At 43.2% G+C, this 12,296-nt stretch overlaps 1 protein-coding gene across 2 annotated transcripts in view; it reads left to right on the top strand.

Moving 5' to 3' along the window:
• LOC311136652 (protein FAM222A-like) overlaps positions 1 to 12,296 on the top strand; it is a 34,962-nt gene that overhangs the window by 7,420 nt on the left and 15,246 nt on the right. For both annotated transcript variants that reach the window (XM_084170862.1, XM_084170863.1), the window contains exon 2: positions 11,622 to 11,781. In XM_084170862.1, coding sequence (XP_084026988.1) covers positions 11,670 to 11,781 — 112 coding nt within the window. In that variant the 5' untranslated portion in view covers positions 11,622 to 11,669. The remainder of the gene's footprint in view (positions 1 to 11,621; positions 11,782 to 12,296) is intronic.

The following is a 12,296-nucleotide window of genomic DNA, read 5'->3' as shown; positions in this document are numbered from 1 at the left end:
GGATAATGTCAATGGCTTGGTTGCTAAGCAATTCTTCCCGTGCATCCATATTAATCACCTTTTATCTCCTAAGGATGTAGTGTTTAATTATGGGCTTGCTGCCATCTTTTGAAATCTGCTTAATTGGTCTTTTTTATTTTTATATGATGAAGGGGCGGAGAGACTGGGGGTTAGAGTAGGGCCGGGACGATACCAGTATCGCAGTATTTTATAAATGGCAAAAATGATAACACGAAGCAGACTTAATTCTTTGGTCCTTTAACAACCTTCTGTATGTAAAATATTGTCTGCTATAGCTTGGAAAATAAATAAATGTGAATCGGGATGACACATTTTTGTTTCCAACATTAGTGCTGTTTTTTTAAAGAAGTTAAATCCGCTTTTGTTTCATTGCCACTATACTAATGAGCATTGCGATACTGGTATTGTCCCGGCCCTAGCTTAGAGGATCGGGCCATTGGGGAGGGGGAATTATGGGGGTCGTCGTGGCTCTTTTTGCCATTTCTAACAGCCGGTTATTTTGTGTACGTTATGGTGCTCAAAAATCACATAGAATACACATGCTGCCTGATTGCACTCAGAGTAATGTTATCTGCCCTTTACCGGGAAGGCAGCAGGCAGAGGTCATTTTGGATTAGTCCAGGGACCAAAGTCTTTCTCCCAGAACAGTTTGGTTTTTCCATGCCGCTCTGTGAGGACCGGAGCTTATCATTAAGCATGAAAAAGGAGTTCTCTCCCGTATGAGTACCCTGCGGGGAGCATTTTGCCAATCTTTTCTCATGACTTCTCTTTTATTAACATATTTTTAATGACTTGAAGGAATCAGTGACCCATAACCGCATAATGAACAGCCTTGCCTACTCTGACGGGAAAGGAGGGGAGGGCTTGGTGGGTGGGTTGGCAGTGAAAGGCACTGTAGCCAAAGCTATACTGTAGGAACATTTGTCCTTTTGTGGAGAAAATCTTACCAGGCAGGCATAACAGCCACTTTGTCTCTGGAGGGTAAGCAAGCAAAACAAAGCCTAGTTTAAAGGATTTGTTTTTGACCAGATTGAGAGCATAAACTCCAACGTACTTGTAGAGCCCAGTAACAAATTATTGGTTGAGATAGGTCTAACTTTTTACTTTTGACAAGTCTGCCATGTCTGTGGTATAGTCTAGTCTGGTTCTGTAGGTTTCTTCACCCACCATGCTAATCTTTAAAGTGAGACAGAAGAAACATCTGTCACTGTGTTTTGACTAGAAACTTTTCCATCTCTTCCCTGTGTGCTGCTAACTGATTAAAGACAGATGGGCCTTTAGATTATTGCCTGCGTTGATCTGTCTGGGTTTCCACTCCCAGCAGGTGAGACTGGCAGTCGGTGGGCGGATCATAGACGCAAAGCATCTGTAGATCAAATCAGATAGTTATTGCTCTTAGGTTGTTTGTGTGTGTGTGTGTTCACCCTAGCTAGCTTTTCAACAGTGCTCAGTAGGCTACAGTGACTTGGGATTTACTTTGTTTGTCAAAGCCTCTTCTGTCAGAAAGCTTGAGCACCTGCAGCATAATATTAATGTATTTGTAAGGCATGGACCATTTCTCAAGTTGATTCATATTGTAAACACATATGTTGTGGCTGTAGTTGTTGGGCTATGATCTGATAGCCTAAGGGGGTGTTTTTGATTAGGTCCAGGCATCTTCTCAGTTCGCAGTCCTCTCTCTGTCTTCCCATTTGTCAGCCCACCCACACCCATTAAAACCTGTCAGAAATTGTCCAAGGTGAAGGAGCAGGCTTTATGGGAAGCACAAATCCTCAGATTGAATACAGAGGAACAGCAACACAACTAAGATATTAATGGTAAGAGGAAAATAAAAAATAAGTAGCTGTAATTGGAAATCCATTTTGTTTCCCAACAATGTCAACATGAAGGATATGGGTGGAGGAACAGGTGTTTGAAAAAAAAAAAAAAAACTTAAACTTAAACTTAAAACCATCCAATTCAAACCCAGCATATGTGGTAGTCCACAATGAATAAAATATTATGTTTTTTTTATATTATGATGACATTGACATGCAGTGCACACAGCGGGCATATTGTCGTAAAGCAGGGGTGTCAAACTCATTTTAGCTCAGGGGCCACATGGAGGAAAATCTATTCCCAAGTGGGCCGGACCGGAAAAATCATGGTATATATAACTTAAAAACAACAACTTCAGATTGTTTTCTTTGTTTTAATACGATCAACATACAACATAAAGCTGGAGCCTGAGGACAGTGTGTCCAAAATAGTACAAGCACAACATCACTATTAATCATAAAACACGTCAAGTTTATTTGAAAATTCTAAAGAAAAAGAACACACAATGCCTCAGTGATTAACAGAACTGTTTCACAGATCACAGAACTATATCAGGGTGTCATTTCTCAGGCAGAAATGTAGATAAAAATAATGAAATCCTGTTCCCCAAACAAGTGCAAGAACCACAGAGTCAAGAATAGGTTAAATATACAAATAAAATAAAATCAATTAAAAACAATTGCACATCAACATAAAAACATATAAACATAAATCTGAAAGCGTTGCTCAAACTCCCGTAACAGTCCAGTTATTTTATCTTTGAACCGCTTCATGTCTGCCACATGTTGGGTCGCGCACACATTTTTCAGACGGGGGAAGTGAGCTGCATCACCACCGGCAAGTTGCGTCTCCCACAATGACAGCTTCAACTTGAAAGAACGTATGCTGTCATAATACTGCGTGACAACTTTGTTGCGCCCTTGCAGCTGTTTGTTCAAGTTATTCAGGTGCTCTGTAACATCCACCATAAATGCAAGGTCCGGCATCCATTCTGCGGAATGAAATTCTAACACTGGTTTGCCCTTTTCTTCCATGAACTGTTCAATTTCTTCTCGTAAATCAAAGAAACGCCTCAGCACAGCACCTCGGCTTAACCATCTTACCTCAGTGTGGTATGGCAGGCCATAGATGTGGTCTTTCTCTCTGAGAAGGCTGTCAAACTGACGGTGATTCAGGCTTCTGGATTGGATGAAATTAACAGTTTGGATGACCACCTTCATGACGTTATCCATCTTTAATGACTTGCAACACAAAGCCTCCTGGTGCAAAATACAGTGAAAAGTCAAAAAATCACGTCCTCCATTTGCAGATTGCACTTTCTCTCTGAACTTTGTCACAACGCCTGCTTTTTTCCCGATCATTGAGGGCGCACCATCTGTAGCCAGGCTGACAGCGCGGGACCAGTCCACTCCGACCCTGTCCAGCGCGCCGACGAGTGCGGTAAAAATATCAGCTGCTGTCGTTGTATCTGTCATCGGCACCAACTCCACGAACTCCTCGGTGACGGTCAATGTGTCATCAACTCCGCGGATGAAAAAATGGCCAGTTGTGCAACATCTGTAATGTCCGTGCTTTCATCAATTGCAACCGAAAACGCAATAAATGACTTTACTTTTTGCTTCAACTGGCTGTCCAAATCCACTGAAAGATCGGAAATCCTGTCTCCAACTGTGTTTCTTGTCAGGCTGATATTTGCAAAAGCCTGCCGCTTTTCAGGGCACACAATCTCCGCTGCCTTCATCATGCATGTTTTTACAAATTCACCCTCACTAAATGGTTTTGAAGCCACTGCGATTTCATTAGCAATGAAGTAGCTAGCTTTCACTGCAGCGTCACTGATGTCTCGGCTGTGAGTAAACACAGACTGCTGTTTCTTCAGACCCGCCAACAGTTCATTCACCTTCTCTCATCTCCGCTGTCCTTGAAAGTTGTCATATTTGTCGGCATGAAGACTCACATAGTGGCGACGAAGGTTATATTCTTTCAGCACTGCAACATGCTCTGAACACACCAAACATACAGCTTTCCCATTCAATTCCGTGATTAAATAGGATGACCATTTTTCTTGGAACACTCTGCACTCTGCGTCCACTTTTCTCTTTTTTGACAGATACATATTGGGGAAATGAGGGTGCCAAAGCACATAATGTTAAAAGTAGAAGCCGTAATAAATATCGCGGGCAAAACAAAGTAGCTCATTGGCTGCACGTGCTTGACCTACTTGCTCTGCCCCGGTATAAACATTTGCTTGCTTAACACAATTGCTATTGCGCCATCCAGTGGACGCAATTGGAACAGCAGTTTATTTTATTGAAAAATTGCAGCGCATTTTTATACAAATTATTTTTATTTTTTTAAATAATCTCGCGGGCTGGATTAAACCCGTTTGCGGGCCTGATCCGGGCCGTACGTTTGACACCCCTGTCGTAAAGAGTATTGTTCGCTAAATGATTTTCTCTGAGGCAGCCAATACAAAGCCCAAGTGATGTGCGACAGGAAGCCCAGGATGGGGCATTTTAATGGGGAATATCTGTATGACAACGCAGAGATTTGTCTGTGCACTGTGCCTCACTAACTGCATTAGGCCTACAGTTGAAGTCGGAAGTTTACAAACACTTAGGTTGGAGTCATTAAAACTCGTTTTTCAACCACTCCACAAATTTCTTGTTAACAAACTATAGTTTTGGCAAGTCGGTTAGGACATCTACTTTGTGCATGACACAAGTCATTTGTCCAACAATTGTTTACAGACAGATTATTTCACTTCTAATTCACTGTATCACAATTCCAGTGGGTCAGAAGTTTACTTACACTAAGTTGACTGTGCCTTTAAACAGCTTGGAAAATTCCAGAAAATGATGTCATGGCTTTAGAAGCTTCTGATAGGCTATTTGACATCATTTGAGTCAATTGGAGGTGTACCTATGGATATATTTCAAAGCCTACCTTCAAACTCAGTGCCTCTTTGCTTGACATTATGGGAAAATCAAAAGAAATCAGCCAAGACCTCAGAAAAAAATTGTAGACCTCCACAAGTCTGGTTCATCCTTGGGAGCAATTTCCAAACCCCTGAAGGTACCACGTTCATCTGTACAAACAATAGTACGCAACTGTAAACACCATGGGACCACGCAGCCGTGATACCGCTCAGGAAGGAGACGCGCTCTGTCTCCTAGAGATGAACGTACTTTGGTGTGAAAAGTGCAAATCAATCCAAGAACAACAGCAAAGGACCTTGTGAAGATGCTGGAGGAAACAGGGACAAAAGTATCTACAGTGGGGAAAACAAGTATTTGATACACTGCCGATTTTGCAGGTTTTCCTACTTACAAAGCATGTAGAGGTCTGTAATATTTATCATAAGTACACTTCAACTGTGAGAGAATTAATTTGCATTTTATTGCATGACATAAGTATTTGATCAGTAAGAATTCCAGCTCTCACAGACCTGTTAGTTTTTCTTTAAGAAGCACTCCTGTTCTCCACTCATTACCTGTATTAACTGCACCTGTTTGAACTCATTACCTGTATAAAAGACACCTGTCCACACACTCAATCAAACAGACTCCAACCTCTCCACAATGGCCAAGACCAGAGAGCTGTGTAAGGACATCAGGGATAAGATTGTAGACCTGCACAAGGCCGGGATGGGCTACAGGACAATAGGCAAGCAGCTTGGTGAGAAGGCAACAACTGTTGGCGCAATTATTAGAAAATAGAAGAAGTTCAAGATGATGATCAATCACCCTCGGTCTGGGGCTCCATGCAAGATCTCACCTCGTGGGGCATCAATGATCATGAGGAAGGTGAAGGATCAGCCCAGAACTACACGGCAGGACCTGGTCAATGACCTGAAGAGAGCTGGGACCACAGTCTCAAAGAAAACCATTAGTAACACACTACGCCGTCATGGATTAAAATCCTGCAGCGCATGCAAGGTCCCCCTGCTCAAGCCAGCGCATGTCCAGGCCCGTCTGAAGTTTGCCAATGACCATCTGGATGATCCAGAGGAGGAATGGGAGAAGGTCATGTGGTCTGATGAGACAAAAATAGAGCTTTTTGGTCTAAACTCCACTCGCCGTGTTTGGAGGAAGAAGGATGAGTACAACCCCAAGAACACCATCCCAACCGTGAAGCATGGCGGTGGAAACATCATTCTTTGGGGATGCTTTTCTGCAAAGGGGACAGGACGACTGCACCGTATTGAGGGGAGGATGGATGGGGCCATGTATAGCGAGCCAACAACCTCCTTCCCTCAGTAAGAGCATTGAAGATGGGTCGTGGCTGGGTCTTCCAGCATGACAACGACCTGAAACACACAGCCAGAGCAACTAAGGAGTGGCTCCGTAAGAAGCATCTCAAGGTCCTGGAGTGGCCTAGCCAGTCTCCAGACCTGAACCCAATAGAAAATCTTTGGAGGGAGCTAATAGTCCGTATTGCCCAGCGACAGCCCCGAAACCTGAAGGATCTGGAGAACGTCTGTATGGAGGAGTGGGCCAAAATCCCTGCTGCAGTGTGTGCAAACCTGGTCAAGACCTACAGGAAACGTATGATCTCTGTAATTGCAAACAAAGGTTTCTGTATCAAATATTAAGTTCTGCTTTTCTGATATATCAAATACTTATGTCATACAATAAAATGCAAATTCATTACTTAAAAATCATACAATGTGATTTTCTGGATTTTTGTTTTAGATTCCGTCTCTCACAGTTGAAGTGTACCTATGATAAAAAATTACACCTTTGTAAGTAGGAAAACCTGCAAAATCGGCAGTGTATCAAATACTTGTTCTCCCCACTGTATATCCACAGTAAAATATTTTGAAACAAGTTTCTTTTTTCATTTCACTTCACCAATTTGGACCATTTTGTATATGTCCATTACATGAAATCCAAAGAAAAATCTGTTTAAATTACAGGTTGTAATGCAACAAAATAGGAAAAACGCCAAGGGGGATGAATACTTTTGCAAGGCACTATACTAGAAGTCAAGGTTTTCCAAAGGTAAGCCAACATGCCCGTGGGTTATCCACAGCCAGTGTGGGATGAGGATAAGATAAGGTGCTGTTTACTTTTTATGCTCCCTCGGCTATTGCCAGGCTCCATGCCCAAAGCAAGAGCAGTGGTTTTACCTTGGCACCTGTGAGCTGTGCAAGGACAGGGTTGAGTGAACCCAAGGCTCTGTACCAGATAACTATTAATGATGCCCTGACAGCACTGGATGTGTTCATGGGCTTTACGATTGGCCTACATGGGCTGTATGTTCAGGTTACCTACTTCCCCCAAGTTGACAATGTGTCTGTAGTCTAATATTTTTTCCCATTCTAGTAGAGAATTGTATTTTGGGTTGGAGATTGTATTTTTGGTTTTGCATATAGGCCTAGGTCTAAATACATTTTTAAATGAATATGAATACTCTACTGAGTCCAGGCTACTCATTCTCTCCTGCTCACAAATGTTTTATGGTTCTCTCAAAATGCATCTGCCAGCAGTCTCTCGAGGGATATTCCTATATCGACCCATTGTATTTATTTTCCATAAATTTTAGAGCAAGTGCATCCATTGTATAGAAATAACAATGCCAAACCCTGCTTAACACTGTTGTAATACCTTTTGTACAGGAGGTAATCTCAATGAAAATGAGGCTCATTGTTGTCGGCCTCAGGCCTGCTGTGTAGAGCAGAGCTGCCCTGGGTTGTTTGCATGTCCTGCAGTTCAACCTCGTGTTTTCTTTTTGTATTTCTTAAAAAAAAAAAAAAACGCATAAGAGAAATCTGGGTCTCTCATACCGTGCTCTGATTCCAATTATGCAAACTTTAAACAGGATGGCTCTTATTGGAGTAATAAATTCCATACAAAATGCATGAGGAGGTGCAGAGATGAAACCGGCAGCTGCAGTAGCTGTCTGCCTGTCTGTTTTAGACTCTGACTAGACTCTGCTTGCCCTGTCTCCTTGGCTCCATCGCTCAGACAGGACCCTGCGTCCATTTAGAGGAGGCCTTTGAGATTCTGCGTGTGATGGCTAGATGAGATGGAGACAGGTCAGCCATGCCGATAGCCCTGTTCTATGGAGAACGCCTACATTCAAGTCTTCCTACTGTTTGAGAAGTGGATAGTCTTTAGGTTTGACTGCAAGCTGTCAGTTGACATTGAAGGTCATTGATGGAAATTTTCTTTTGGTCTCGCTTTTGGCATGAATTATTCACAAAACCTACATTTTCAATGCTTTTAAAGCAGTCATTTGATACCCATTTTACTGTCCTCCCCATACAGAACCTGTGGTTTTGCAGGTCTTTGTGACCGCATCACTAATGTTGAGTCTTATCCAATGTTACAGAACACTAGTAACACCGTCGACGCAGGGTGCATTCATTTCAGGCTGTGAAGAGCCTGTGGGTGGCTGGCCGCTCTTTGAAAGGTTATAGCTCTGTTATTCACAGAGTGATGACTCTGTAAGGAGGCCACACACAGTCTATATACTTAAAACATGTCAAGCAAAGTTAAAGTACCCTTCGCCTAATTGTTGTTCTGTAAATCAACCTTACTGTATGAAGTTTGTTCTGTTCCTCCTGTGTCGGTGTTAGCTTTTTGGCCTGCCAGGGATTTCACAGTGGGTAGGGAAGGAAGGACATTAGCATACTAATCCAACTAGAGAATGAAAAGGGCGCTCAGCTTAAACCTTTTTTCATTATCATCTAATTATTAACTGATGATTCTGAGAACTGCAAAGACAAGCCAAGAGGATTGGGGAGGAAGGTGTGGAGGGGTTGGGGGGTATGCGAAGCGAGTGTGTCTTTTGTCTGTGCGTCTTTGTATTTATTGAAAGGAAGGGTCTCAGGGCAATGTTACTCTGCTCCAGTCAAGGCCCTGGAGGCCGCTCAGAGAGGAGCGGAGAGACTGGAAGGTCAGGCAGAGCACAGCCTCATCTGTGTGTGCTATAAAGCTACTATCTGGCCAGAAGGATGGCCTTTCTCACTTTCTCATTTTCAGCCTGAAAAAAACGATTCAGTAAATGGAAGGCAAACTTTCTAGATGAGATATCAGGTTGATGTGCCGTATCAATTGCTCTCTCAAGGGTCGCCTACTCTTTTTGAAGGATAGACTACATGTCCCTGGGGGATGCCATCTGGATCCAGTAAGAATTTAAGAGGATCATGTCAGACTTCTGTCCATTTAAACCATAACAGCCATCATCATCTAGCTCCCCCATCACTGCCCTTCTCGCTCCCAAATGACCTTGTTATCTTCCCACACACAATCCCGTTCGTCAAGAGCCCAGGGAAAAGACAATAGTTTGTACAATTAGACATTTTATTTTCCAATGCCATTCCCCCAGGCCCCCTAAAAATGTTGCGCTCAGACCATCATTGATGGAGCGGACAATTAGTCTGCCAAAACATCCTTATCAGGGAAACCTTGGGAAACAAAAGATGGAGTGCAGAGCCAGAGGTCCTTATCTCTGTGGCAGACCCTCAGTGGACCGCATCACACCTGATAACACCTCTTATCGGAGCCACTGATGTCACCCCAAAGTGGCAAGGATTTACCGTCCTTGCCACTCAAACTTTGTCTCCTTTTCTCATTATCCATCGCCGTGGAGACCTTGTCGACTAGAGCATAGGGAGCACAAAGCTCCCAGGTAATTGGTTGGGAGAAGAAGAGGAGGATCTATGGGATTTAAGTGAGGTTTAAGTCATCAGGAGCTGGGGTACATATTAGCTGGTGTTAAACTGCATGGTTAATTTGAGGAAAAACTGGTCAGCAGTTGTTTGTTGGAGGCCTTTTGAATGTCAGCAATGCTATAATAATAAGTAAGCAGTATGGCTTAGCAGGTGGGGAATTTGATATATGACCATGACGTTTCTGCTTCAAATACCTATTGGGTCACAGCTGTAATAAGGTTGGAGTAGAGCTGTGTTGATGAATGTATCATAGCTCCTCCTGTTGTTATCTTGCTGACAGCTGTTTGACTGGATGATTAACACCAAGATATCTTGGGTTTAAACAATGCCTTAAATTGTAAGATGTGCTGCATGTGTTTGCAATGAAACATTGAATTTGTCATGTATTAACTTGGTCAGCTAAACTTAGGAGAAACTTTATCACCGAGAGAGTAAGAGACTGAGAAAATGTCTGTCAGGCAATAGAATGAGCCCTTTAGCTCAGATACTGTCAACAGAACTGGTGCGCTCTGTCCTTTTTAGAGGCAGTCTAATGGAGAATGCAAAAGCACTTTTACTCGAAGGTCTCACAAAACCTCTTTATTTTACTTTTAGATTTTGATGGGATGAAAGAAACTTTGTCAGTTATGCGTGACCATTTCCTTTTCTCGCTTCGTTTTTTCCACTTTAAGAATTTCATTTTTCTGCTTAAAGAAAGCGTTGGCCTCTGTGAATGATAATGCTTTTCTTGATGCATTTTTATCCAGGAGCAAATTGGGGGAGTAGCCTAATGGAAGGTATTCTGATACTCGTCTCTTATTTTCCGCCGGTAAAGCAGTGGAGGCATTTCCCCGGAGATTCCTTTTCTCTCGCTCTGTGCCTTTTCTCCTCAGCCCTTCTTTGACAAATGCGTGGTAATGGAAGGGTTGTTGTGAAATTGGTATTCTTTTCAAAATGGAGTCCGACCATCGAGAGAGGCTTTTAGCTTTTCAGCTTTGTGTGATCACATGAGAGGCTGTGCTGGGTGGTTTTGAAGTGAGGCTGTCAAAGTGTGAGAGAAGAGGCAGACTCGGGAGGAGGAGAGGGTTGTGAGGTGGGGTGGATCTCTTCAGGCACCTGACTAGAATGAAACCCACTTTGTTCCTCCCTTTTTGAGGTGGAGGTAATCCTGTTTCTGCAGCCAGTCACTGAGCTCTCGCTCCTGTATCTGACTCACTTAAGCTGGCCTGTGGACCTAGAGGGAAAAATGAAAACAACAAGAACTGTAAAAGAAGAGAGGAAGAGGGAGAATAAAGAAATGAAGCCTCTCTGAGACAGCTGTGTGCAAGGCATTCACTTCAATTGAAATTTCAGTGGTGCAGTTTTTTTGGCTGGGAGTATGAAGTCGAATTTTGATTTGCTGACACAAAGATGATCATTCAGTACTATTGGATGTTGTTACAGGTAGGCCTATGCACCTATAGTATCTATAGGGGCTAGAATATATTACCCACTTAGGCCTGGTATTCAGAATGATAACTACAATCAAAGATACTGGGGGAAAACACTTCATCATACACAAAAGCACCTTTAATGTGTGTGTGCCAAAGCCATTTGGGGGAACGAGCTACTTTTGGATTTTCACTTATGATCAATACCACCATCAATTCATAGAGCAATTCTAGAGTCCCTGAGGACCGGGCTATTGACTGGGTACAGGATGCAGCCGGCAGCCGGCAGCAACAACAGACCTTGTAAATGGGCTGTGTTATTGCAACAGACAGGGCAAGATGGAGAACAGCAAAGAGCCATCATAGTGTCTAAGCAGAGTGGGGGAAGTTGACTTGATGTTAAGTGATTTTACATTCTTAGATGTGTAGCCTCCGCAGTTCAAAGGGGGGTTGCTGAGTTTGACTATGGTAATACGGGCCTGAGTGGGAACAGTTTTTTATTTAGGCTTTAAAAAGGAAAGTATGCATTCATTGGAGGGAGAGCACAGAGACCTCCATCAGCATGGTAGCAGTTTGCTTACAGGGCTTTGACTTTAGTTTTGGGTTTTGCATTCAGTTCAATGGCCAGCAGCTTGTAATTTAATACATGATCAAGAGCTAACGATGTGTTTTTCTCTACTTGTCCCTATCAGGTTCCCCCGAGGTCCGAGCGGCTGTAGAACCCTCAGAAAGCAGCAGCCATGTTAGCCTGCCTACAGAGACGGCAGCAGAACCTCTCGTCTCAGCGTCTGGTCTGCACCCCCAAGATCCTGGATGCTCCACCACAGCAGCCACAGCCCAGCACACAAAAAAGTGAGTCCCTATGTCTCTGCTCTCAGCAGCACAGGACAACAGCCTCTGACTCTACATTTCACTACAGAGCCCTATTTTGTGTTATTTTGGTGTTTGTATCTCTGTGTGGTGAGGTAGTGAGTGACAGTTGGAATTCGAGAGAGAAATAACTATATTACATTTTTAGGGGAAAAGCACTTTTCACTTATACACATACACACAACTGTAGTTAGGGTTTAGAATGCCCTTGTTACAAAGTTCAGAGAAGTAGAATGTTAAACCAGGCTAAACCAGGCTCTCCTGTAGCAACCGTTAGTTCCACCGAGCCTCCATCTGATGAAGTTGATTAGCTTTAATTATGCCCCTCATCTCTGTGCTGCATCAATAGAGGTGTGGACCTCTGCCTGCAGGGCTATGGAGCAGGAGATAAGAGGGCTGTGCTGTGGTGAGGTAGGGTGAGTTCACCTTGGCCTATTTATCTACAACTGCATGGCTGCCTGCCTGCCTGGATGGATGACTGGCCTGCTGAAGAGAAC

This window comes from Coregonus lavaretus, assembly GCF_964263955.1.
Source record: "Coregonus lavaretus genome assembly, chromosome: 10".
NCBI lineage: Eukaryota > Metazoa > Chordata > Actinopteri > Salmoniformes > Salmonidae > Coregonus > Coregonus lavaretus.
Note: the sequence above shows the minus strand (reverse complement) of the source record. Positions and strands in the feature narration are given on the sequence as shown.